The sequence below is a fragment of the Rhinolophus sinicus genome, chromosome 1 (assembly GCF_057876585.1).
Source record: "Rhinolophus sinicus isolate RSI-liver-muscle chromosome 1, RSI-T2T, whole genome shotgun sequence".
In the NCBI taxonomy this organism is placed as follows: domain Eukaryota; kingdom Metazoa; phylum Chordata; class Mammalia; order Chiroptera; family Rhinolophidae; genus Rhinolophus; species Rhinolophus sinicus.
In genome coordinates this window covers 169,156,467-169,182,160 of record NC_142501.1, presented here as the reverse complement: position 1 = coordinate 169,182,160, position 25,694 = coordinate 169,156,467, and the positions used below count along the sequence as shown (strand labels likewise).

Below are 25,694 nucleotides of genomic sequence, written 5' to 3'. Positions count from 1 at the left end.
GGAGGAAAAGAGTGTAGATGGCTATGAAGCAGGATATCTTTATTAGGCCAGAGGGAGGTCAGAGGCAAAAGGAAATGCTAGCTAACCTAAGCAGAATGGGATGAGGGAATGCTTCCAAGCTTTATTCAGCAGATTAATTTCGTACCACTGCCTTTGCCAGAGGCAGAACTAATATTATTGCCTCTGAAATGAAGCACCACAGATAACAGACTTTCTTATAGATCATTTATTACAGATTACTAGACGAGAAATAGGGTTTATTTTTATGTCTATAGAGCAACAACAAAGGAAGGCTTTTGTGACATTCATAAACTATTTTTATATGACACCTATTTAAATGTTACCTATTCCATAAATCCTTGATGAATTTTTTTCCTTAGAAAAAGTCATAGCTTTGAATAGAATTTCATACAATGACCATTAAAAGAGTAACAGTTCTCCCCAGGAGGGCAGGTTTCTTGGCTTACTTAGCTCCCTGCTCTGTCCTTCACCTGCTTTGCTATTAGGTGGCTCTCCTTTACCATCAAATCACAGATGACTAGGAATTCCAATCTTTATCCTGCTGGGAATTTCTCATGGACTAGTCACCATCACTCTCGCTTGAACTGCCGCTGTCAGATGATTCACTACTGTCCGGCTTTTTAGGAGGCCTGAACCTCCTGTTGGAATGTGTTTTTCTGTAACCCCAGGAGCCTTTCCTTTGTGGCATACCTTTATTCCACATAGAATTATTATGTCTGTGGGGTACATGATGATGTTTTCTGCTGTGTGTTGTTAGAGTCTCCTCATTATTGGGGCCACTATGGGAACCTATTTCATTTTTAATTTCATTATCAAGACCATGAGAAGGAATGAGCTGGCCCTGACTTTTGCCCTTGCTAGGAAATCTTTGTTTTTCACTTGGGGTCACTTGATTCCTGTTAGAATGTTCTGTGCCTTTGCTACTACTCCCTTTGCCATTTTTTGGAATTTCATTATGATTAGTACTTTCAGCAACATCACTGCTGCCTTCCTTTCTTTTCTCTTTTGAGGGTACATGAGGGTAATGAAACTCTACTTTCCCTTGGTGAGCATTTTGGCTGCCAGCATCCACTCTGTTTCCTTCTTTTCCAGGGAGTTTCTTAAAATCAGTGCTACCTATGATGTCATTGCTGCCCTCCACTAGGCTTACATCAGCAGTATTTGCCTCTTGTGCTGTCTCATCCCTGGTTCCAGTGGTACTTCTGCCATTTTCTTCTTTCTCTGGGATATCATTGTAACCTGGCCCTCCTGCCTCAGGATTAATAGTCTCAGCTTCATTTGGGCCGGGGAACTCTGTTTGACTATCTATACCTTCTAAATCAGGATCAATAGTTTCTCCTTTACTAGAAATGTCCTTAAAAGGTTGGCCATCTCCACTGAAAGGAGAGATATCATTATCCCCCCTTTCTTGAATATCTGGGTACCCACTGCCTTCAAAATCACTGGGGATTTTTTTAATTTTTCGGAGCTGTTTTAGATAGTCAGTGTTGTCTTGGATATGGTGGATGCTTTTGCTCTTTACTGGAATATTCTGGGCTTGTGGATCTCTTTGATGATTCTTCTTACCTTTTGATGGGGCTTTAGCATAGTTTGCACTTGCTGGAATTTTGCTGAGAACATTCCTGTGTTTGATCTCTGTTTTTCCTTCCCCCAAGAGTTCGATCACGGCTCCTGGCTCCGTTATATGTTGCATATTATTTCTGATGAGAACTGCACCATATTCTTCTTGGTCATGTAGTTTGCTGATAGCATCACCTCCATCCTCAGCCCCATTATTTCCAGTGGATTCAGGATAAGTGTACATCTCTAGGTTATTGTGGGCATTTTCTTTGTTACTAATACTGTTGTCTTCATTCACTGTCTGTCTATTTTCAAAAAGATTTTGGGATTTGCTACTTTGGTTATTTTTATTGGCTCCAACAAGGAGCAAGTCTTTCTGTCTTTCCTCGACAATATTTTCTTTAGGTGCTGACTCTTGATTTCTTCTCTTGCCAGAATGGTGAAGGGCAATATTGTCTTTGCTTTTTTCTTCCTGCTAAAGTATAATTTTCAACATAAAGTGATTATTTTATGTTAAATTTTAAAAACCTAATAATTCTTAGGCAATATATATACATATATGTATACATATACATATATGTGTGTATATATAAACATATATATAAATATATATACATATATATATGTATACATATATCAGTGTGCCAAAAAAATGTATACAAGTAGACACTATTCAACGTTGCTCAAGCAGTAGTTTGTCATAATCAGAAGTGTCTGGATACTGACAGTAACCTCTTTGAGCACATCTTGTAATTGCAGAAGTCAAACGTGATTCATCTTTCGTTATTGGTATATATTGAGTATTACAATTTTAATACAGTTTTTTCCTCTTAAAATGTGCATACTTTTTTTGCATATATATATATATATATATATATATATATATATATATATATATATCTGATGCTTAATAAAAAGATTCTATTAACTCAATAGAGGTTTGTTGGTAGAGATAATTCTGGAATGGCCAAAGCATTTTTCATGGAGAAAAAAGAATGAGCTTAAAGGATGAGTAAGATTCAGACACACGGAAGAGAAGTACTGAAAATATTTTAAAAGTAAGCAGTGTATTCAAATGTTCCGAAACAGGAAATATTTGAATACTAATTGGAATAAAACTTTAACTTTGGAATAGAGAAATCCTAAAGGAGGGAATAAGAAATAAATTGGAAATGCAGATTAGGGCCTGATTTTAAAGGAGGATCCAAATTTAAGGAGGGTAGCGTGTGTTCCTCATCTTTTGACTAGTGAGTCTGTGCAAGTGATATGGAATTCAGTTTTTTAAAATAATTATTCTCTCTCCCATTCTCATAATCTTTCTCTCTCTTTCTCTCTCTCTCTCTCTCTCTCTCTCTCTCTCTCTCTCTCTCTCTCTCATCCTTAACTATAGTGCTGTTCTCCTTTTATACATGTATCTTATTAATCTTGGAAGCAGTGGGGAAATTGTTGAGTCAGCTCACACTTGAGTCTCAAAATAAAAATAGTTTGTGGAAGTGCCCTCTATTCTTATGAAGCTGACTAATATATTGTATACAAAAGTTCTAACTTTTTAAAGTAGCATTTTTAAGATATAATTTGAAATGATCTATTTGTGGGAGGTAAGACATCATTATTCACTAGTCTTTTATTTGGCAGGTATATTCTGAAAAAAAGTGAGATTTTGATCTGAGGAAAAATATAATAGAAAAAAAATTATAGTGAATTATTTCTAAATTAAAAAGGATTTTAAGCATTTGACTTATTTTAAGACATTAAATTTTGGAAAATTTTACATGGACATTTATATTTTCTTTTGAAATCAAGTTTATTTACTCATTGATAATATATCTTTTTGAATGAAGCAAATGCGTTAGAAAATCAGTAGATTATAATAATCCCTTCTTAATTTTTTTCCTCTCTACTCTGAAGTGGGAAGTTTTGCTTTATATTTGGTGCTTTTGCTGCTTTTAAAACAGTAGCATGTATACTAAATTGTATAATAAATGTATAATAAATTGTGTGCATTTTACTAAAGACTGAATAGGTTTCTTTTATAAATGAAAACATAATACCTTTTAAATTGTGGTGTGTTATGGTCAATTATTTCTGCATTTGCTTATGTTAAGTGATTTCTGATTGCATTATTGACTATATAATGATCTGTGTATCAGTTGGCTGGTCTGCTTTACTCTGCTCTGCTTTTCTATCTTTACATCTTCACTTATAATATTCTTTTCATGGAGAATGGCCTCTCCCACCTACTTGTTTGCTCAAATCCTACTCATCCTCCAAGACCCAGCTCAATTATTTCCATTAGGTAGCTTTTCCTGAATACCAGACTGGGAATTAATCTTTTTCTACTCCAAGCCCTAAAGCATGATTTTTTAGGGACCACTCACACAGCACTTTGTACATTCTGTCTTGGGTTATAATGACTTTTGTAAGGACTGTTTGTTTGTTTGTTTGTTTGTTTGTTTGTTTGTTTCTAAGATCCTGGAGAGAAAGAATTAGGTTTTCTCAATAGTTTTATCTCACACAGTATCTTGCACAATAGAAAGAGCTCAATTCACATTTGTTACAATAAAACTTTAACAGGCAGTTAGTCTTAGAGACGCATCTAAAGAATATCAAGCTGAGCTGAACGAAACAACATTCTGAAAGGAAACTACTACTTTCATGGGAAATGAAGCCAGATTTGGAAAAAGTAAATAGTCCTTTTTGCTGATGGCATTTTAAGCTGTTTCCAGCTCTTTGGCCAATGAATCTGCGAGAAAGGACTGAGTGAAAAGGATTATTGTTCCATTCCAGTGACAAGGCCCTTATTCTTTCTCTTTGGAGCTTTCTGAAACAGATGGAGTCATCTGTGAAATGAATTTAAGGAACACTGAAATGTGTCACTTTTTAAGCCAAAATGCTTTCTCCTAATAGCCTTTTAATCGTCAGCATTAGAGCATATGGTAGAATATGTCCAGAAAACCTCCTTATAAAAGACCAAACGTTAATCAGAAGCATTAACACAAAAAATTCATGGGGTCCACCAGTACCACACCTGCCACAGTAGGTCCTGAGGCAGGGCAGGATTAGGGCCAGGGCACAGGTGGCCCATCTGTATCAGGAAGACTCTGGAACACAGAGTTCCATAGCAGACACACGAGGAGCCTAGGACTATGGGAAAGGGACAAAGCCACCAGTCACCAGATAGGCTCTGCTATAGTTTCCCATAGCGTTAGTCCAAAGTTAGGCTCATCATAAGGATCATTACTCAGAGACTCAGCTTACCTTTATATTAGTTTGATTTTTCCTCCCAGGTGATGTGTAAACATACTTAAAAACATAATACCCATTTTTCTCATGGTGGCCCTTGTACGTTATCTACAAAAACACAACATTATATTAAGACGGGTTTATCTTTTTCTAAGAAGATTTCTGGCTCTCTTTTTGATACTACATGGTATTGTAAAACAGGCGAAAGCTAATTCTGCATCTGACAAATGTAGTACTTCCTATAACCACTGGAGGGCGAGTGCCAGCCGGCCCCTGAAGATAGCCACTTGTTCCTTTCTTTTCTGTGAGTCCCTAAATCTGTTTTCCCTAAAGATGACTATCAACTGACTCTCTCTTGCCCAGGGTGTGTCAATATGATTACCAAATTTCAGTGGAAATGGAACACTTGGAAATATATTCAGGTGGGAAGGGGTGAGGAGATTAGAACAAAGGTCGATTTTTCCAGTATACATGTCTGATGTCAAATTGGCAAAATTCACAGCATGAACTTTCAGGCTCTTAAATTTTCAGGTTTTGCCTTTGTAATTTTCAGCTGAGACAGAGAACAGAAGATTGTTAGTTCTTAGAACAGAATTTTTTGAGGCTGCCAAAAGAAACCGTGGCAGGCAGAAGTAAGCTGCAATTTGGCGACATGAAAAGCTGAGGGAACTTATTTAACTTTCTGGATCATATGGGAAACTAACTCCATGTGAACAGAATTCCCCATTAAGACTTGTTAATGCTCTTCCCTCTGTTTTCTGTCTCAGTTATTGCTTTGTTTTTATGTACATATGTGGGAAAATGTTGTTTCCTAATAATAGTAGCCCAGAATTTTTACTCGCTTATCCTTGTGAAGGAAGAAATCACATTGAAGAGAAATCTCTGGTTAGAATGCTTTTCTCTTTTCTGTCACACATTGTGTGAATTAGAGTGCCCAAATTATGTTGTGTAATTTTGCTTTTCCATTCTAAGTACACAGGAATATTTTGACAGTTAAAATTTTCCTTTTACTGACTTTTTCCTTTACAGAGTTAAAATGGATTTATTTGAGAAGAATAATTCTGTTTACCCTCTGTTCTTCCACACAGTCTTGCTTAGTTTTCTCAGTCTGTGGTTTAAATGTCTGCAAGGGAACAAGAAATAAAACTTCACCAAACATTCATTCTTTCGTTCATTTCTCCGAACAATAAATGTTTTGTTTACTTTTCTCTCACTGGGTTATACTATTCAATGTGAAAAATCATTCTGACCAAAAGAAGATGGGCGCACTCACCACATTAACATTTGTTTCAGTTACAAGAACGTGCTAGAGTTCCTCCCACAGAGGGAGAAAATGTCATTTCCATCACACAACCACATTTAGGTACAGGAGAACGCCAGGTGAAAAAGCTTGGATGTCATTAGTATCCATTGAAAAAGAAGTTTTCACTGGCACCCTGGGATTCGCTTAGTATCAGTGAACCAAAATCAGAGTTCAGCAATGTGGACTGTATGTGCATTGATTATATAAGTTCAGTAACTGCTATATGAGTTAAAATATACTGCAAGATATGCAGCAAGAGTAAAATCACAGCCCTGCACGTAAGGGGAAGGACCACACTTAAGGATGGGACTTATTATTGCCGGTCACCTGGGCAGATATTTCTTTCAGGAATTGGAAAATGGTGTAGCCTGCAAATTGGGACAAATGCTTTCTCTTGATCTGACATGAAAGGGTCAAGATATCTTGAGGGTTCTTGAGGGCAAGAGGTAGCTATTAAAGTGGAGAAAGGCCAGAAACCAAAAAGAAATAGACCCAGGCAGCTTGTTCCAGGCTTTTGGGCTAAACTTTAGGTGTCCCAGGAGAGCATGCAGAAGAAGAGAATCCTGGGGCAAGCTTGCCATGGATGCAACAGACGTAAAGACTCTTTATTCCCAGTATTTTTATTTCCTTATTTACTTTTGAAACTCCTAGATTATCTCAGATGTGACAAGAAGAACCAATGGGTAGAACTGGTTCGTGTTTGAATGCGTGTGCTAAAGTGAAAGCAGGCATCATGGTGGTAGCAGTCAGATAAGAAAGCGAAACCCGTAACGGAAAGATGAAATAAAAAGACCCTATCCACCTAGAGTATATCCTGCCTGAATAAAACTTAGAGTTCTGTATTTCCTTGCAATAAGATATGAGCAATTGTCCTACTTGCTTTTAGATACCGTGCATCTGCTCTGCCTGGGATGAGTCCTGCAAATGACATTTCCTGAGCTCGTTTCCCATCTGGCTTCAGTGTGGGTTTGGCTGGCGGGAGACGGAACCGGAGACTGGAGGGTAGAAGGAGAAAGAAGCCAAGGTATGTCCTTCCCTGCTCTCTCGGTTTGGCGCTGCATCTCTAGGATTGGATGCATCTCCTTTGTGGTCCTAATTCCTGCTACCGTCAGGGCACTGGGAACACCTCCTTCATTGTTTCTCCAGCCCAAGGCATGGTAGTGGCTTTAATCTTCATGTTGTGTCATCCCCCTTGATTTGCCCTTTCTGTTTGTCCTATACTTTATAACTATTCTCTAAATAGAACCCTTCTTACTCAACTTCCTGTCATGGATTTTGTTTTCCTGACTAGATCCAGACTGATAGAATCATCTTAAAAATAAACTCAAAACTTTAGTAAAAGTACCCTATTGGCTGGGCTCCAAAGCAGAACTCCTTCAGATTCCATTCCATTCTAGAAACAATAATAGTTTGTCAATCATAGAAACAGAGGACAAACTGGTGATTGCCAGAGGGGAGTGGGTAGGGGATGGGCAAAATAAGTGAAGGGGGCTAAGAACTACAAACTTCCAGTTATAAAATAAGTCACGGAGATGTAATGTACAGCCTAGGGAATATAGTCAATAATATTATAATAACGTTGTATGATGGCAGGTGGTAACTAGACTTGTCCTGGTGATCCTTTTGTAACAAATGAAAATATTGAATCACTATGTTACACACCTGAAACTACTATAATATCATGTGTCAATTATAATTCAACTTTAAAAATACAGAAATACACATTAAATAAATAATGAACTATGATTGTATACTCATTGGATGGGAATATAGAGGAAAGGATAATACGATACATATTGGTGGTAAAAATGTAAAGATGTATACCATTTGGGGAAGAAAATACGGCAATATCTTTGGAAAAAATAGATATTCTCTTCTACTCAATACTTCTATTCCCAGCAATCTCTCTATTATAGAAATGAAAGTACAACTCTTGCCATAAAAATGAGTACAAATTTGTATGAAAAAAATAGTTTGTCAATAATGTCTTATATTTATATAGCACTTTACAGTTTGTAAACTACTTTCATATAAATAATCTCATCTAATTCCCATGTGAGATAGGCAGCAGGAGAAACAGACCACTTACACAGCAGGCAGCGGTAGTAGAAGTAAAGGAGATATTTTGACCTAAATTCTCTGTATCAAAGTCCCAGGGTTAAAAATAATACATTTTTAAATAGCCTGATATATGAAAAAAAAAATTAATAATAAGAGGAAGTTTACATTAAGTACCTTCAGGCATATCTTATCATTTTATCTTTTATTGTCTTTTTATGATGGTTTTTATATGATCTTGTACATATGAATTTAGATCATTGTATCATTTCTCAAACGTATCAAAACAGTGAAAACAGATCTGCAAATGGGGCTATAGAAAAGAGAAAACAGGGTGGGAGATGAGGGTAAGGGGATCAAATATATGGTGATGGAAGGAGAACTGACTCTGGGTGGTGAACACACATTGGGATTTATAGAAGATGTAATACAGAATTGCACACCTGAAATCTATGTAATTTTGCTAACAATTGTCACCCCAATAAATTAAAAAAAAGAAAAGAAAAGAGAAAACATAAAAATGAGATGGGTAGGTATTAATAAAAAAAAGAGAAATGACAGTTTGGGGTATTTGGCATCTTTTACAGAACACACACACATGTTAAAAACATACTTGATAATATAAAGTAGATCACAATATAGTTCACAACAATAAATCATGAACTTACAGCAAAGTAACTTATAACAATGTTCTTATAGTCTAACTGCATATTGATGAATATTAATTAAATCACATAGCCTGAATCATCTTTTATTTTCTTCCATTTATAAATTTTGTTTTTGAAGGAAACCAGTACGTCACCCCAAAATACGCCTCTTTGACATAAAAATTATTTTGAACTGAAGGCAATTAAAAATAATAAACAGAAACAGCTCCCCCTTTTCTGCCTAGAGACAGGAAATGAGTTCTCCTTTTACTGGAGACAGACTCCTCTTATCAGTCCAGAGACCACACTAGAGTAACCTGCAAACAAACCTTATTAAACCAACCCTAATCTTCCTGGTTGAGGACGATAAGGACTACCCGAGCCCAAACCTTCTGTCTTGTCAGTTCTTCACAAATGTATTGTTTCATTGTCTAAAAGGAGTAAAAGCTTCTTGCTCTGGTCACTTTTGAGTCTTCATTCTCTTGTGAAGGCTCCCAGGTACATGTAAAAATTCAGTAACACTTGTATGCTTTTCTCCTGTTCATCTGTCTTTGTCAGTTTAATTTTCAGACCAACCAGGGACCCAAAGAGGGTTGAGAAAAACTTTTCCCTCCCCTACAGTTTGAATTTGGCTTATAATTTCAAAACATATATAAGTTGGTATATACTAATTTCCGATATCACCAATCTATTGTTAAATAATTAGATAATTGTTCGAATGGAATCCATTTATCTGGGAGAAAACACCATTCGTAATTCCAAATTGTGTCTCTCTGCCTTGCCGAGCCTCTTTCATTTGAAATATGCCTTTCTCCCTTCTCCCCCACACCCACTTGGCAATCCTCCCATGCTTGAATGTGGCCCTGTAATGGAGATGGCATTGTTTCCCTCTGGGGAGAAACGCTGGCACCTGCTTTTGGCTAGTGGTCACTGGATTGATGTTGACATAGAGCATTTACTGGAAAATGGTCAGAGAGTGCCAGCTGTTTCTTGGAGTGTGTTGCTGAGAACAGACTCATCCTACGCTGGTGGGATTGAGCTGAGTCAGCAAGACCCTCTTGATGCCTAAGCACAGGCGTCTGTGGCCCTGACTGTGCTAAGCCGTGTGGATTGGACCTGGCAGATGTCTGTTTTAAGCAGAACAGCCCCCATGGGACTGTGAGAGGCTGTGAGCTGAGAAGAGATATGCTTTCCTCAACTTCTGCTGTCCTCACCGGATGATATGGTTGTCAGTGGGTTACCCAACTGGTCACCCACTCATTCAGGACCTATATTTAAGTGCTTCTGGCAACAGAATGACCACTTGTTTCCATGGTTCTCCAACCTAGGAAGTTACTGTGAGAAATTAGAATGCTTTCCAGACATTATCTAATTGGCACTGTGTCTGCATTGCAGACAATATTGGTAACACTCAGCATTTTCACAAGATAATTAGTCACATCCTAAGTACTCATCTGGGTGAATCAGAGAGAAGAAAAGATACAAAAGGAAATTGGAGCTTGATTTGGGTTAAGCTTGGGTGGGGGGGGGCACTTCCTCCCATCTTTACTCTCACTGATGAAGAGAAAAATCATTACCAAGATCTTACAGTGTTGGGGTATTGAAAAAATTACATGAAAGTTTGGTCCCTTTGTATTGCCATTTATTTACAAAATTTAGTTGTATTGCCATTTATTTACAAAATTTGTCCCTTTGTATTGCCATTTATTTACAAAATTTAGTTGGTTAGCCTTAATCTAGTCAAGTTATTTTTTTTCCAGTTTTTTATGTAGAATATTGAAAAGTTCTTTTGACATATTATAACTTGAGTCTCTGAGTATTTTACTCACTAGCCTTAGCTGGTTTGAAACACTGTGGCTGGCTCTTGGTTTTCTCAAAAGTACTCTTTTTGGTGTTTCTTAAAAGCCAACATGTTGATATCTTGTAATTCAGCTCATGTTTATCGAAGGCCTCGTTTGTGGAGGCATTGGTGTCAAGTGCTGGCTGCTTTCTTTCTGCTTGGTCTTTTATTATACTGAACTATGGAAGTGTTAACCAATTTGAAAAGACATTGCTTAAAAGAAGAACAGATCAAGAGAGCAAGAGATTATATGATACATAACTGAATTTGTAAATGCTTACTGGTGCTGCCCAGGTCAGACTGAAAAGGAGCAGTTCCAAACAGACAATTTGCATCTTTGAGAATCTCTGTAAAAAGACAATAATATTTTACTCTAAAGCATTGCCAATTATGAATTGCAGCCATAAAAATAAATAAAGCACAAAAGTAAATACAAACTTATTTTTCCCTAGCAGTGCTTTTGTTTAAAAAAATAAATAAATAAAAGCTTATACATAATTTATTTACACCCAAGTGCGGATACTTTAATGTAAGTGCTTCCATATGTCTAATTATTCCAATGTGAAAATGAAAATTATCCAATATTATTAAAAGAATGAAGTTAGTTGATAGAAATGTATTTTGTAGCCATATTTATTTGCTCTATTGTCGGCCCAAACTTTTCCCTTTTGTCTTTACACAGATAGAGTTTAATTTAATTTTTATATTATTCACAATAATGTTAACTTAGTATAGCAGCTCATGACATATTCTTTAAACGAGTTGCCAGGGTGACAGGCTCCACTGTGAGCAATATAATCTTGGCTGCTACCAGGCTGGTGCCCTAATACATGTCCTTATATTCATTAACAATGTGTCCGAGCTCGTAGCCATCCATAGAATGGAGGGTAAAACAATTTATGTAATATAGTAATAGCTAAAATTAATTGAATACTACAATGAGCCAAGCACTCTTCTAACATTTTTACACATATTCAATTAATTGAGCCTCATAACAGCCTTATGAGTTAGGTGGTATTACTATTTCTGTTTTATAGATTAGGAAATAGACACAGAAAGTCAAATAATTTGTCCCAGAATTCCCAGGTCTTAAGGGGCAGAACTGGGGTTGCTAAAGCAGGCAATGTAGCTAGAGAGCCACTGTTTTTCATGAAGACTCTATGCCACCTTGAATGTTTCTACTCCTCGATCTTATTACAAAAACATCTACATAGTTATTTAAAGGCAAATTGTATTTGATATTGGGCTCAACAAAATTATGTTTAGAACATTGACATTTAGCTATCTATAAAGTTGTATGTATATCCTTTGGTAAATATACTAAGAGGAGCTAATGGGCTCACTTAAGTGGCCATTAAATTGAAAAAAAAATGTCAACATAACCTTGGTTTACTAATCTATTGGTTTTGATGGACATTAAATATTTTACTAACTACCACACAGATATATAGCATCCAATATGAGAATAAAAATTTAGACCAGTCTTTGAGATTACTTGGGGAAAATCACCTTTAATGGGAAAAATAGTCTAAATACTGTTGCAATCTTTAAACATTTCAAGGTAAAACATTTTATTTGTAGAAATAAATATAACTATTAAATATATTCTAAAAATCTAAGCTATTCTCTGTTAAATTAATACAAATTTAAGAATCTTAATTCTGACTTTAACTTAGCCATCCAAGCATTTTAGAGATCAGGACAATACAAATCATTTATTAAAGGACTTACTGCTGAGAAATATTAGCACAGATGATATTACACAGATGAGGGTGGAAAGTATGAATCTGATCACATTATCCTTATTCTGATTTATAAGTGAAGGTATAAAGTAAAATTAGAGTCTTTGAGTTTTTGTGGATCTTGATAATGCTGACAGTCAACTCAAAGAAGAAATTGCCACCAAGCCATCAATTTTAGTTGATAATTTCTAGAGCTTGATAACACACTTGCTGTTTTATAAAACAAAGCACTAAATATTACACAGTTGTGTTCAGTAGTGAACACTTACAATTTGTGTTTATTTTCAAAAGCAATCTCCCTACTTGGATGGTATGCATCCGGAAAATGAAAACAATTGTATTATAAAGCTGTTTGCTATCAAGAACGTCAAGAAAGCCAAATTACCTGGTATCTTTTATCTTCAGAATACTTGGCTTCTTCTGCAGGATTAGCAGTTTCTGGGCATTTTGCTGAAATTTAAAGTTTTTAGAGTTCCCAATGGCCAATCAGCATTGGCTCACCTAGCACTAGCACAAACAATTTGTTACCAGTGCCCACAGATAACCATAGGGGGCAAAGTAATTTTAATCTAAAAATGTTTTTGTGGTGGAAAGCTGCTATCAAATGTTCCAGAAAGTGGGATAAACAGAAAATATAAATACCTCAGTTTGGTATATCATGTTGTCAGGTAATTAAAATTGATTTTAGTACTATTAATTAGGATTGACTGAATAACTAACAAGTTTATAACTGGAAAACATTTTAGCTATCATTTTATGTAGAAAGTTTATAATTTAAATTTTGTCTGCTTCAACTCAGCAAAATATAACAGAAATGTATTGAGTGCCTGTTATGTGACAGGCATTGGGGAAACAGCAGTGAACAAAATAGGTAGAAAAAAATTCCTGTTTTCAGGGAGTTTATAGTCTGATGGGGAGATAGACAATAAACAGGATAAATACCGTATTTTCCTGAAAATAAGACCTAGCTGGACAATCAGCTCTAATGCATCTTTTGGAGCAAAAATAAATATAAGACCCGGTCTTATATTACATTATGTTAGATAAGCGGGTCTTATATTAATTTTTACTCCAAAAGACACATTAGAACTGATTGTCTGGCTAGGTCTTATTTGGGGGGAAACACGGTAAGTAAAATATATTGTGTTCGATAGTGACACAGACTTCGTCTCAGAAGAAAAAAATACTGCAGGGAGTGGAGGGAGACATGAGGTGAAAAATTTCGGTAGGGAGTCCTGGGAAGGGGTCATTGAGAGAGTGACTCTTGAGTAAGGACTTGTAGATATATGACTACCCAAGGGGAGAACAGTCTAGGCAGAAGGAAGAGGAGAGCCCCAGAGACAAACGCTTGCTGGCTTGTTCCAGAAACAAAGAGGTCAGTTTGACTGAAGGGACTGATGAGGAGAATAATAGGAAATGAGGTCAAAAAGGTATCAGATGGCAGGTGATATAGGGCCTGTGTATCCTCACAAGTTTTGGCTTTACCCTGAGTGAGAAGGAAATCCTTGGAGATTTGGGCAGAGGAGTGACTAAGGGAGCAACTGAAGTAGGAAATGGCAGAGGATGGCTCGGAAGCCCTGAGGTAATCTGAGGAAGAGATGACTGGCACTTGAACCAGAGCAGTGGCAGAAGGGGTGGGGAGAGTGGTGATGTTTGAATATATATTGGAAGTTAAGCCAATACGATTTGCAGATGTATGAGATGTAGGTTGTGATAGAACATCCAGAATGAAGGTCAACACCAAGTTTTTGTTTTAGCTTTGAGCAACTGGAAGAATAAAGCTGCCTTTTATTACTGCAGAAGGAGTGGTTTGGGGGGAAATATTGAGAGTTCGAGTTTGGATATGAATGTTATAAAGTGGTCAATTTAGGACATTGACTTTCTGAATGGGTGGACATAGCACGCCATATTAGAATAAGCCTTTCTAAGGCAATTGCCGGCCCTTTTATTTTGCCCAATCTGGCTGCCAGTATTTGATCGGAATATTTCAGGAGGTTCCATTCAGTCTAAAAATATTTTTTTAATTAAAATTTATTGGGGTGACAATGGTTAGTAACATTACATAGGTTTCAGGTGTATAATTCTGTAATATGTCATCTATATATCACATTGTGTGTTCACCACCCAGAGTCGGTTCTCCTTCCATCACCATATATTTGACCCCCTTTACCCTGAGAGAAACAAAGGAACAAGACAAACAAATAAAGAAACAAAAACTCATAGACACAAGCAATAATTCAGTGGTTACCAGAGGGTAAAGGGGGGGGGGAAGTAGTAGAAGACGGTAAAGGGGGTCAGTCTAAAAATATTAAAATAACTCGAGGGGTTATTTACATTAGAACTATATGTGAAACATCAATAAAAGATAATGTAAGACTTATTTAACCCATATCAAGTGATAAGAACTATGTATAGTTAAACACAACTTTAACAGATTATAAATGATACCTAATGAGAGTTAAGTGTAAAGTCCCAATTTCTCCTAACTTCCAAAACAGAAAAAGAACAAAATACAACAAACAAAATGGCCTTTGGACAGCTTTAGCTTAGAGAATCGTGTCTTTTCTAGTTCAGGCTAATCCCTATTTTTGCCTCATCCAAATTCTGAAGCTCCTCTTCTGAGTGTCTGGAACTGGTTTTTAAAGACTTGCCAGGACTAGAATATGAGCTGTTGGCCTGGGCCTCTGTTGATCATAGCCATTCAACCATGGGTTTTAGAGTATTTGAACATTGTCATTGACAATGGAAATATTCAACTCTGGTAGCTTTGGCGTCAAACAGACTTGAGTTCAAATATTGACTTGTGGTATCAGTTGTTTAAGCAACTAAATGGGCTTCTGTGGGCCTCAATTTCTCATCTGAAAATGAGAAGCATAGTAATAAGATAAACTTTAATTGAGTGATTACTATGATCCAAGTGTGGTACATTAACTCAATTAATTTTTACAAGAACTCTACATTGTAGGTACTTTTATTATCACCCTCGCACTAACAATGAGACATCGAGCAGTTAAGTGACTTGCTTAGGGTGACATATCTAGCAAGTATAAAAAGCCAGAATTTGTAATTAGGCAATCTGACTCCAAAGTGAAGTTTGGAAACCGTGGCACTATACGGTCTCATAAAGTCAGCATAAACATTAAATTAACAAATGTCTACAAGGTACTTAGTCCAGTACCTTCTTTTAAATTAAGTGACAAATAATAGCTATCTATCCCACCCATTTTTCCCGTCATTAAATAATAATCTGGTGTTAAGATGAAATCCTTCTGTATCTCTTTCTGTCCTCTATTTATTTTCCTACCATATCTTCTTGTATGACTTATTTAATAAGGGGGGAAAAGCATTGAAGTAAGTGAAAGAAATAATAGAGTTGAAGTTTAAAAGTCATTTCTCTAGACATCATAAATATTAATGACCAAAATTTCAGCAAAGTGCAAAGGATTTGATTGAGACAGAATCAGACTCACAAGCAAATGGAAGTAAAGGAGACAATAAGAAAGTGCTCAGTTAATTATAAGACTGAACAAAAAAATAAAGCTATATAAAGAGGAGACATATGAATACCACAAAAATGCTTTTTTTAATATTCCGTTAAGGCAATGAATAATTCAGGAATTTCTATAGCAATTAGCATGTTATGCAGTTTTAAGGTTGAACACTGTTCCACGATATTAACTGAATACTTTTGAATGATTCAGGTAAAAGTGTAGGCACCTGATATGTGCCTCATTTACGCGTGTGGTAGAAAATATTGAAAATATTAGAAAATATTGGTTGGCCTTAGAAAATATTGGTTGGCTTTTTCATTGATATTATTTTATAGTTTCAGATATTTCTCAAATGTGCCTTTCCTTTGTTTTTCCTTCTTCCCAAAGAATTATAGTGTGTGAAAGAGATTTCCCCTGCATCTAAGTGATGGGAAAGCATCTAATTCTCTCTAGATGAAGCTGTGTTCTATGAGAGAAAATTCATATAATTTTAAGAGAAAAAAATTGACTTGGCTACTAGTCCTACCAAGGAGTAAACTGGTAGTAGCTAAATATATATGCTCCCAAAGCTACAATGAATGCAAAGCTCAAAGACAAAGAAAATCAACTTGAGCCTTAAATTTAGAACCTATAATTGACTAAAGCATAAAAAGCGAAAAAAAAAAAAAAAAAAAAAAAAAAAAGTCTGTTCTGGCTGAAAGGTTACAGAGAAGAAACTCTGGGGAAAAAAACCTGAGAAAAAAATCATTTGCTAAAGTTCTATGAAATAGAGATGTTACTTCTACCCTCTTGAAACTTGCTCTCTGGATTGAGCTTGACCTTCACAAACTGAACATAAGTTTCCTAAAGTTTTTTTTTGTGTGTAATTAACAGTTTTGCTATAAATTTCTTAGAAACCAATAAAAGATGAAGACCAGGATTCCATAAAAGTTTATCTATCCTCACACTATCTCAATTAAACTGGAAAACACAGTAAAACAAAACTAGGAAGCAATAGAAAAAGGCAAGAAATGGACACTTGAATTTTCTTTTGGTTCTTGGTTCATGGTTGAAGAACAGACAACTCCACCAATGAGCCACCTAGCCTGGCTTTCCTCTGCCAGGCTGACACGTAGAGTTGCTCCTCAAAGAGATTTTTAGATGAAAGTAGTCCATAGAATGTGTTTCATTTTGTGGTGGCTTTTTCATTTCTTTCCCTTCACTTGAGTGAGAACAATCATTTAAAATGTTAGCTAACTACACTACCAGTTCCAGCTATTGGACCCTCATCCAGGAATAAGGTTTTGTGTTTTTTTGTTTGTTTGTTTTCCCATCTATTTCTGGAATCTCCCACCTGTCTTCTCTGTACTTGTGTTCTAGGCCCAATTGCTTTGATATACATTTTTACAAACTTAGTATTGTAGACAATCTTTTTATTCTGTCCCCTACTTATTCTTAACACTATTAGGTAACATATTTCTCTGTATTATCTTATGCAGTTAGACATAAATATATACTATATATATTTCCATATTTCCATGTGTTCTGATGTAAAATGACTATTTTCTAATTTACATGCACAATAAATATACAGTATTTCCCCTTCTGAACCAGGGGCGGAAATCTTCACAGTGTCATAAGTGAAAATGAGGATCTTGTTTAGTAATCTCCTCTTTACCATATACACCCTTAAAACTTTGTCAAAGCTTTAGGCATTTCATAGAAGTATTTATTCCTCATTGATCTCCAGAATAGAGTCCAGGATAGGTGTGCTTGAAGTCTTGCCCTCTTTTTAGCAGAAGAAAATGTTTCTGTTTTAAATATGTTCATTCACAAGTATCAAATCATATTCATCCTAAGTTTAAAAAAGGTCATTTTTTTTTCTAAAACATCACTTACAACCAACTTTCTCATCTACCCTAAAATTATTTTTATTTTTAGTTTTTATTATTTTTTTCTCTCAGTATTCGGGAATTTCAACAGAAGTACATAAAAATTCCAGCCAGATACAGAACCACAGAGGGTCATGGAACAGCATGAAGCTAGCGGTGTTCTTTTCTCTAGGCTATTTGTTTACTCATTCAGCTATTACTAGCAAAAAGAAGACATGTCAATATAATTTTATTTTATTTTTATATTAAAAAGATGTCTTAGTACACCCTAAAATGTAACTCAGAGGATGTAGTTAAAATGTAATTATAATGATACCAACCCTTTTTTTCAGGACATGATGACATTGCTGGAAGTGGCTACAAAACTTTATTCTGTGACCTCAAGGGGGAAATATCTCTTATTCTCAAAATAGTCTTTTTCAGAGGTTGCTGCTTTGTTTTTCAGAACCAAGAATCTTCTCCTTAGGAGACAGAATATGATGACATTTACCAGCTAGTTATTCGCTGTATTGGACACATACTAACATTTTCTTACTAAATTGGAGCATATCTAGTCTTCTAAGTTTTTAACTTCATGTTTATCTGCATTGTTTTTTTTTTATTTTTTATTTTAGCTCTTCTCTTATGCCTTTCTTAATTCTCATGAACTCAGATTTTCTCCATGCTTGTCAGTTCCTGTTCCAGTTACCTATTACTATGTAACAAACTATCTCAAAATTGGTGGTTCAGAACACTAATGTTTTTATTATCTCTCAAGGTTCTGTTGGTTGACGTGGCTCAACTGCAAGTTCTTTACTTGGAATCTCTCATTTGGGACATTCAGAGAGGGGCAGGTGTAGGAGTTATCTGAAGACTTGACTGGGCTGCATATCCAAGATGGCATCTTGGTGCTTCTCCACATGACCTCTCTCTTCAGCAGAATAGGCTGGACTTCCTACTTGGTGGCTCAGGACATTAAAAACTCATTAACTGGATTTGCTGGTCTAAGAATAAAAGTTCCCATGCAAATTATGTTCTGTTATACTCTGTTCTTTCTCAGGAGACCTCTCCCCTCCTGACACCCTCCGGGGTCTCAAAAGAAGAACGGAGAAATTGGTAGTCCAGTTTTGTGAGCTAAGCCTGGAACTGTTATAAAGTCAATGCCATTATACTAGTCAAAGCAGTCAGATTCAAAGGAGTCTAGAAATAGTTTCCATGCCTTTACGGAGAAGTGACAATGTAGCTTTGAGAAAGAGCTTTTGTAATGGGACATAGTGTTAGAGCTATCTTTGGAGAATACAATGTGCCTGAATCAGGTATTGAGCATTTACTGAAAATTACTTTCAAAATGTTTGGTATACTATATTAATCAGGTATACTATATTAATCTCCAGAGAAACAAGATATATCTATATCTATATATCTATGTATCTATATCTATATATCTATAGCTATATCTATATCTGAAGAGATTTATATGAGGAATTGGCTCACATGTCTGTGGAGAATGATAAATCCCACAACATGCCATCTGCAAGCTGGAGACCCAAGAAAGCCAGTTGTGTAAATCCAGTCTGTATCCAAAGGCCAAAGAAAACAAGGAGCAGATGGTATAAATCCAAGAGCAGAAAAAGACAGTTGTCCTAGTTTAACAGGCAGGAAGGAACCAAAGAAGTGAATCCCTCTTTCCTTCACCCGTTGTCTATTCAAGGCCTCAAAGAATTGGATGATGCTTACCCACACTGAGGAGGGCAAACTACATTACAGAGGTCCACTATTTGAATGATAATCTTATCCAGAAATGCCCTCACAGACATTTCCTGAAATAATGTTTAATATGGGCACCCCTTTGCCTAGCCAAGTAGATGCATGGAATTTACCATTATGGTCCTGGATTTGAAGATAACCCCTTCTACACAGTATAAGTAATGGTTTTATGTTGTGCAGTTGATTTTGTATAACTATCCTAGAGCTAGAATCAAGATCAGTTTTTCCCTTAGTTGGCTAAGAGATGAGACTTACCTGATAATGTTTGTCACAAAATTTGAAATGATAATTAGGATAGTGAAAAAATTATCTTTAAATATCATTTATCAAATAGAATACTTCTTGATGTGTTTAAATCTAGGAACTATAGGAAGCATTTTATTAAGTATCTGCACAAAAGTGACAACTCACAGATTACTATATCAAGCACCAGAAATTTTAATGAATTTTTTTAAGAGTTTGAAACAAATTACCAAGTTTCAAGTTGGAAGGAAAGAAAAGATAGCGAGTTCACTGATTGTTTATATCCTAAGTAATCAAACAGCTAAATTTTTAAATTAGTCAGTTCTTTATAGTTATGACTTTATACAATCATCTATACTAGGATTCAGCAAAATATGGCCTGTGGGCCAAATCTAGCCCATCACCTATTTCTGCAAATAAAGTTTTATTACAACACAGCCAGCCCATTTCTTTACATACTGTCTATGGTTACTTTTGCTACAATGCCAGATTTGAGTAGTTGTGACAGAAACCATAGGCCTACAAGGCCATAAAAATGTACTATCTGGTCCTTTACAGAAGCAGTTTGCTGACTTCTGCTTTACAGAGAAATTTTGATGATTCCTGACTAAAATAGTAAAGGTTGATTGCATTTTAAAAAGAGATAAGTTCTGTACACATTGATGGAGGTATTATCTTCTTGGATGCTGGTTGTCATGAAACACAAGAAACAAACCTCCTGAAAAAGAACAGAATACAACAGACTGTAATTTACATGGGAACTTTTATTCTTAGATCAACAAATCAAGTTAATCAGTTTCTAACTTACTGAGCATTTAAAAAATGTAAGGGTGGAAATATTTACAAAAAGATAAAAAATAAGAATAAAATGGCAATAACTACATATTTATCAACAATACTCTAAATGTGAATGGATTAAATGTTTTAAAAGACATAGGATGGCTAGATGGATAAGAAAACAAGACCATTACTTATGCTGCCTACAAGAGATTCACTTCAAATTGACAGACACACAGACTGAAAGTAAAAGAATGGCAAAAGATATTTCATGAAAATGGAAATGAAAGAAAAGCTGAGGTAGCAACACTTATACCAGACAAAATAGACTTTAAAACAAAGGTTGTAGCAAGAGACAAAGAAAGACCCAGTAATTCCACTTCTGGGTATTTATCCAAAGAAACTCAAACGCTAATTCAAAAAAAATATGCATCCATATGTTCACTGCAGCATTATTTACAATAGCCAAGATATGGAAGCAATCTAAATGTCTATCAATAGATGAAAAGATAAAGAATAATGGTACCTATATATAATGGAACATTACTCAGCCACAAAAAAAGAATGAAATCTTGCCATCTGCAACAACATGAGTGGACCTAGAGGATATTACGCTGAGTGAAATAAGTCAGACAGAAAAGACAAATACCATATGATTTCACTTATATGTAAAACCTAAAAAATAAAATAAACAAACAAGAGAAACAAACTCATAGATACAGAGAACATTTTGAGGGTTGCCAGATGGCAGGGGTTTGGGGAATGGGTGAAAAAGGGGAAGAGATTCAGAAGTACAACTTAGTAGTTACAAAATAGTCATGGGGATGTAAAGTACAGCATAGAGAACATAGTCAATGATTTCATAGTACTATATAGTCAGTAATATAGTATGGTGTCAGGAAAAAGAAATGGTGGTAGGAAATCAACAAGGCCAGTCGTGAAAGAAGCAGGGTATAGAGTTTATGTTACAAAAAATAAATTGAAAAAAGGGGGATAGTAAGTGCTCCCATAGATTAAATATGGGTGCCGTGGGCTACCAGCTGGGGAGAATATTGATGGAGGCATCATGTTGAACGAGATAAGAGGGACTTGAAATGAGGGGATGAAACCTAGGGTGACGATGGGAAGAAGGGCAGAGTCATGTCTGAGAAGCAGCTGCCCTGTGGCACACAGACCATCCACGCCCGTGGTGTGGCCTATGCTGGGAAGCCTTTCAGCACACCATTGCCTGGTGAGGGCCCACAGGTCTGCCATGGATTATCTCACAGAAGTAATCCTCTTCATGCCCTAGGACCTTTCTAAGCTCATCCCAACTCCCCTGTGTGGCCGGCCTCTTTAGAATGGCCCAGGACACTCAAGCCTTCCAAACCTTGGCATCTGGAACAGGTGTGTAGGAGAAGAGCTCTGCTGTACTTCCTGGCAACCTTGCCCATCTCCATATAGACACAGAGGCAAGGATTAACCACAGTCTGACCCAAGTCTTGGCAAAGTGCCCTGTGATTCCAACTGGGGCAAGAAAGGGTAAGCAGCCTAGGGAAGAGAAGCCACAGGCAGTCTCTCACCCACCTCTGTATCTTTTGGGAGATTGTCATAGGGCTATTTCTTATCCATCTCCCTAGTGTCAGTTGAGCATGAACCTTTCAACCTCGCCCCTCTTCTAGGGTTCAACCACAGACTTCTGTGTAAGACTATCCACTTGGCTATAGGTGAGAGCTCGCTCCTCAGTAGCAAAATTACCTACCACCTGTGCTGTCCGTCATCTGGCTCTTACAATTCAGTGTCATCTGCAGGACCAAGGTTGCAGGGAGCTGACACCATGCTGATCCTACTTTTGCTCTCTGTGTACGTAATAAACTGACTCCATAAAGGAACTGTGGGGTGCAAACCTAACAGCTGCTGCCGAGATCCTTGTAGCTCTGTTACAAGTCACACTGCCATGTAGGGAATGCTTGACAGCTTGACAAGGGACAAGGTGTTGTCCTATTTTAACAACAACATAAAAGGGTATTTCCCTTGTTTACTAGCAGTTACCATGCTCAAAAAGATTCTTATTTGATCATCTGAGCATGACATGAAACCTATAAAATGACATCTTCTTATTAACACTTAAGGACAAAAGAGTAAAGCATCATTAGTGTTGTTATATGAGGTCTGACAATGTTGCTAACCTTTTTTGATATCAGAGGGATTATTCATTATGAATTTGTACGTACTGGACAAACAGTTAACCAAGTTTACTATTTAGAAGTGCTGAAAAGACTGCGTGTAAAAGTTAGACGACCTGAACTTTTCGCCAACAATTCATGGCTCTTGCATCACAACAATGCACCAGCTCACACAGCACTGTCTGTGAGGGAGTTTTTAGCCAGTAAACAAATAACTGTACTGGAACACCCTCCCTACTCACCTGATCTAGCCCCCAATGATTTTTGTCTTTACTTGAAGATAAAGGAAATATTGAGAAGAAGACATTTTGATGACATTCAGGACATCAAGGGTAATATGATGACAGCTCTGATGGCCATTCCAAAAATAGTTCCAAAATTGCTTTGAAGGGTGGACTAGGTACTGGCCTCAGTGCATAGCTTCCCAAGGGGAGTACTTCAAAGGTGACTATAGTGATATTCAGCAATGAGGTATGTAGCCCTTTTTCTAGGATGAGTTCGCAAAGTTAATCGCCCTATCTTGTATGTGCTCTTATCCAAAATGTCCCAATCTGAGTCCCACTTGAATTCACTTATCTCCACAGGGTGACCTTTCTGTATAAAGAAAGAAGCTCTGATTGGTAGATATGGTGTGGACCCTGGAGCTGTCTCCTTTCCTTCATTTACCAGCCATATCCTCTCAGGGGAGTTGCTAAATGTTCCTGTAACTCAATTTCTTTACCTTTAAGATGGAGTCAATGTCCAGTAATTGTTAGAATTAAATGAGGTAATGTATGTAAAATGTCTAGAATAGAACTGGCACCCAGTAGGTGTATAAGTGTTAGCTATTATATTAATGAATACAACTGTAAGGGACATGGGGATCACCTGTCTACCCCCAGAGTTTCTGGGGATCAATTTGGGGGTCTGAGTCAGTATGTCAATTTGCATTTTTAACAAGTTCTCAATTAGATGTTCATCTGATGAGAACATCTGATGACTACAGTTTGAGAACTATTGAGTTAGGATTCATTTGCATGTAAACAACAGAGACCTACAATCATAGTGGCTTAAAGAAAATAGAAATTTATTCCTAGAGCTTTGGTGTCAAGGGCTGATGTGGTACTCCGTGGAGCCAGACTTTTCTACCTTGTCACCTTGACTCCATAGACTGTTGCTTCATGCCCATTGTCATAGATGGGACACCACCATGGTTGAATTCCAGCTAGTAGGAGAGAGAAATTGGAGAAAGGGGAAGAACACAATACTTTTCTGTAAGGAAACAACCAAGAAATTGTACACAACAAGTGTACACATAGCCAGAACTTAAATCAATGTCCACGTATAGCTTCAGAGGAAGTGAAAGAAATACAAATTTATTCTGTAGCCACAGGCCCAGCTAATAAACCAGGCTTCTATTACTCAGAGAAAGAAGAACATATTAACAGGCATTAAGGAGCTCTTTCACAGGTACAAACTGCTTTCTGCATGTGAACAAGGGCAAAAAAATTTTCTATGGGTAAGAGAATGTAAATATCCAACATCATTTTCCCCCAGATATGAGCATAGCTTATTTGTATTTTTTATCTTTTCTCCATTCAAAAGAGCCATTTGATTCATTCTCAGGGGTAAGATTATATCTTCCTCTGGGAAGAATAAAAATGTTCTCCTCTCTTTCCTAATAATTCTGATTTTCATCAAGTTTCTTCCAGATGGGCCATCAGTGGATACTAGGAGGGAACACAGAAAATAGAGCTTTGGTGGGGAAAGTCAAAGGGAATTTGGAGAAGCAAGAAGTCTGCAAGGCTAGCTAGCTAGGATGGCAGAAGGAGGCTGGAATTCTAACATGTGATCCTAAGTAGGAAAAATATTATAAGAGATGGCTTCCATGAAGAGCTTTTGCATGATATAACTGAGAGAACTACTGTAAAGGGGCATTATTGGTGTGCCCAGGAGATGGGATAAATCACAACCCTCACCAGTGCACCCTTTTGTGAGAATTTCATTTTGCTTCCATCTAGGCCCTGGGTAGTTGGTTGTCTACAGGCCTCACCATGTGACTACCCCCTCATGCTGGTGTCTCGGCTAGGCCATGAATCTTTCCTCTGCTGCCATTGCCTACTCCAAGAAATGCCTTGTCATAGTTCTCCTAACAAACCCCACTAATCTAAAGGAGATTCCTAGATGTTTAGAGCAATGGTGGGGAACAGTTACCATTCTGTGCTCAAGTATCGAAGTGAGCTAGCTCGATCCCCGAGGTAGGATCGCAGGTACTGGCCACCCACATTATATGAGTCAAAAGCAAATGAAGAAAACATAAAGGAAAAGATTAACCAATTTTGCTATGTAAAAATGAATGACTGTAGAATATTAATAAACTTCACAGATAACCTCTTTATACCTGATAGAGTTTTGTGAAGATTGAATGAGTTAGCAATAAAGGATATTATTGGAACAAATGGGAAATTTGAATATGGACTGTATATTAGAAAATATTACCATTTCTATGTTAAATTTCTTGAGAATGATAACAGTTTTGTGGCTATGTAGGAGGGTTCCTTGTTCTTATATTAAATGCTGAAGTATTTAGGGATGAAGCATCATGATGTCATAGTGTCTGCAATCACTCTAAGGTTTGGCAAAGATATGAAGAGAGGTACACAGAAACAGAACAATGTAACATAAATATGGCAAAATGTTAACCCTTGGTAAATCTAGTTGAAAAGTATTAGGGTGCTCATGTACTAGTCTTCCAACTTCTTAAAAGGCTTGGTATTTTTCAAACTAAAAATTGAGGAGCAGTGAGTTATGCGTGTAATACCTTAACAACTGTTAGCTATCAGACTAAAATCACTTAGAGAACAGGGTTCTTCATTTTCATATGCCCAGTGTCTAAACATTGTCCAGCTCCATAGTACATGCTCAACACACCTTATAAATGAATATAAATAAATAAAAAGATTGATAAATTTTTGTCTTCTTGCTTCTTCCCACTATCTACTTTCCTT

General features: G+C 36.6%; 1 protein-coding gene and 1 long non-coding RNA gene across 4 annotated transcripts in view; one reads left to right on the top strand and one right to left on the bottom strand.

The window, feature by feature from the left end:
- Nucleotides 1-211: 211 nt before the first annotated feature.
- Nucleotides 212-12,883, bottom strand: MEPE (matrix extracellular phosphoglycoprotein). Of its 3 annotated transcripts, none has more exons than XM_019731253.3 (5): nt 12,800-12,883; nt 10,954-11,019; nt 5,894-5,947; nt 4,840-4,932; nt 212-2,056 (listed from the first exon to the last, which is right to left on the bottom strand). In XM_019731253.3, the coding sequence occupies exons 2-5, from the start codon at nt 11,005-11,007 to the stop codon at nt 581-583; spliced, it is 1,677 nt and encodes a 558-aa protein (XP_019586812.2). In that variant the 5' UTR covers nt 11,008-11,019; nt 12,800-12,883; the 3' UTR covers nt 212-580. The 3 variants fall into 3 exon arrangements, with proteins under 3 accessions (XP_019586812.2, XP_074179850.1, XP_074179856.1); XM_074323749.2 differs by having other exon boundaries at nt 212-2,053; XM_074323755.2 differs by lacking the exon at nt 4,840-4,932.
- Nucleotides 6,543-25,694, top strand: part of LOC141569643 (uncharacterized) — a 166,420-nt gene continuing 147,268 nt past the window's right edge. The window contains exon 1 of the long non-coding RNA XR_012493358.2: nt 6,543-7,151. This is a non-coding gene — a long non-coding RNA (uncharacterized LOC141569643). The remainder of the gene's footprint in view (nt 7,152-25,694) is intronic.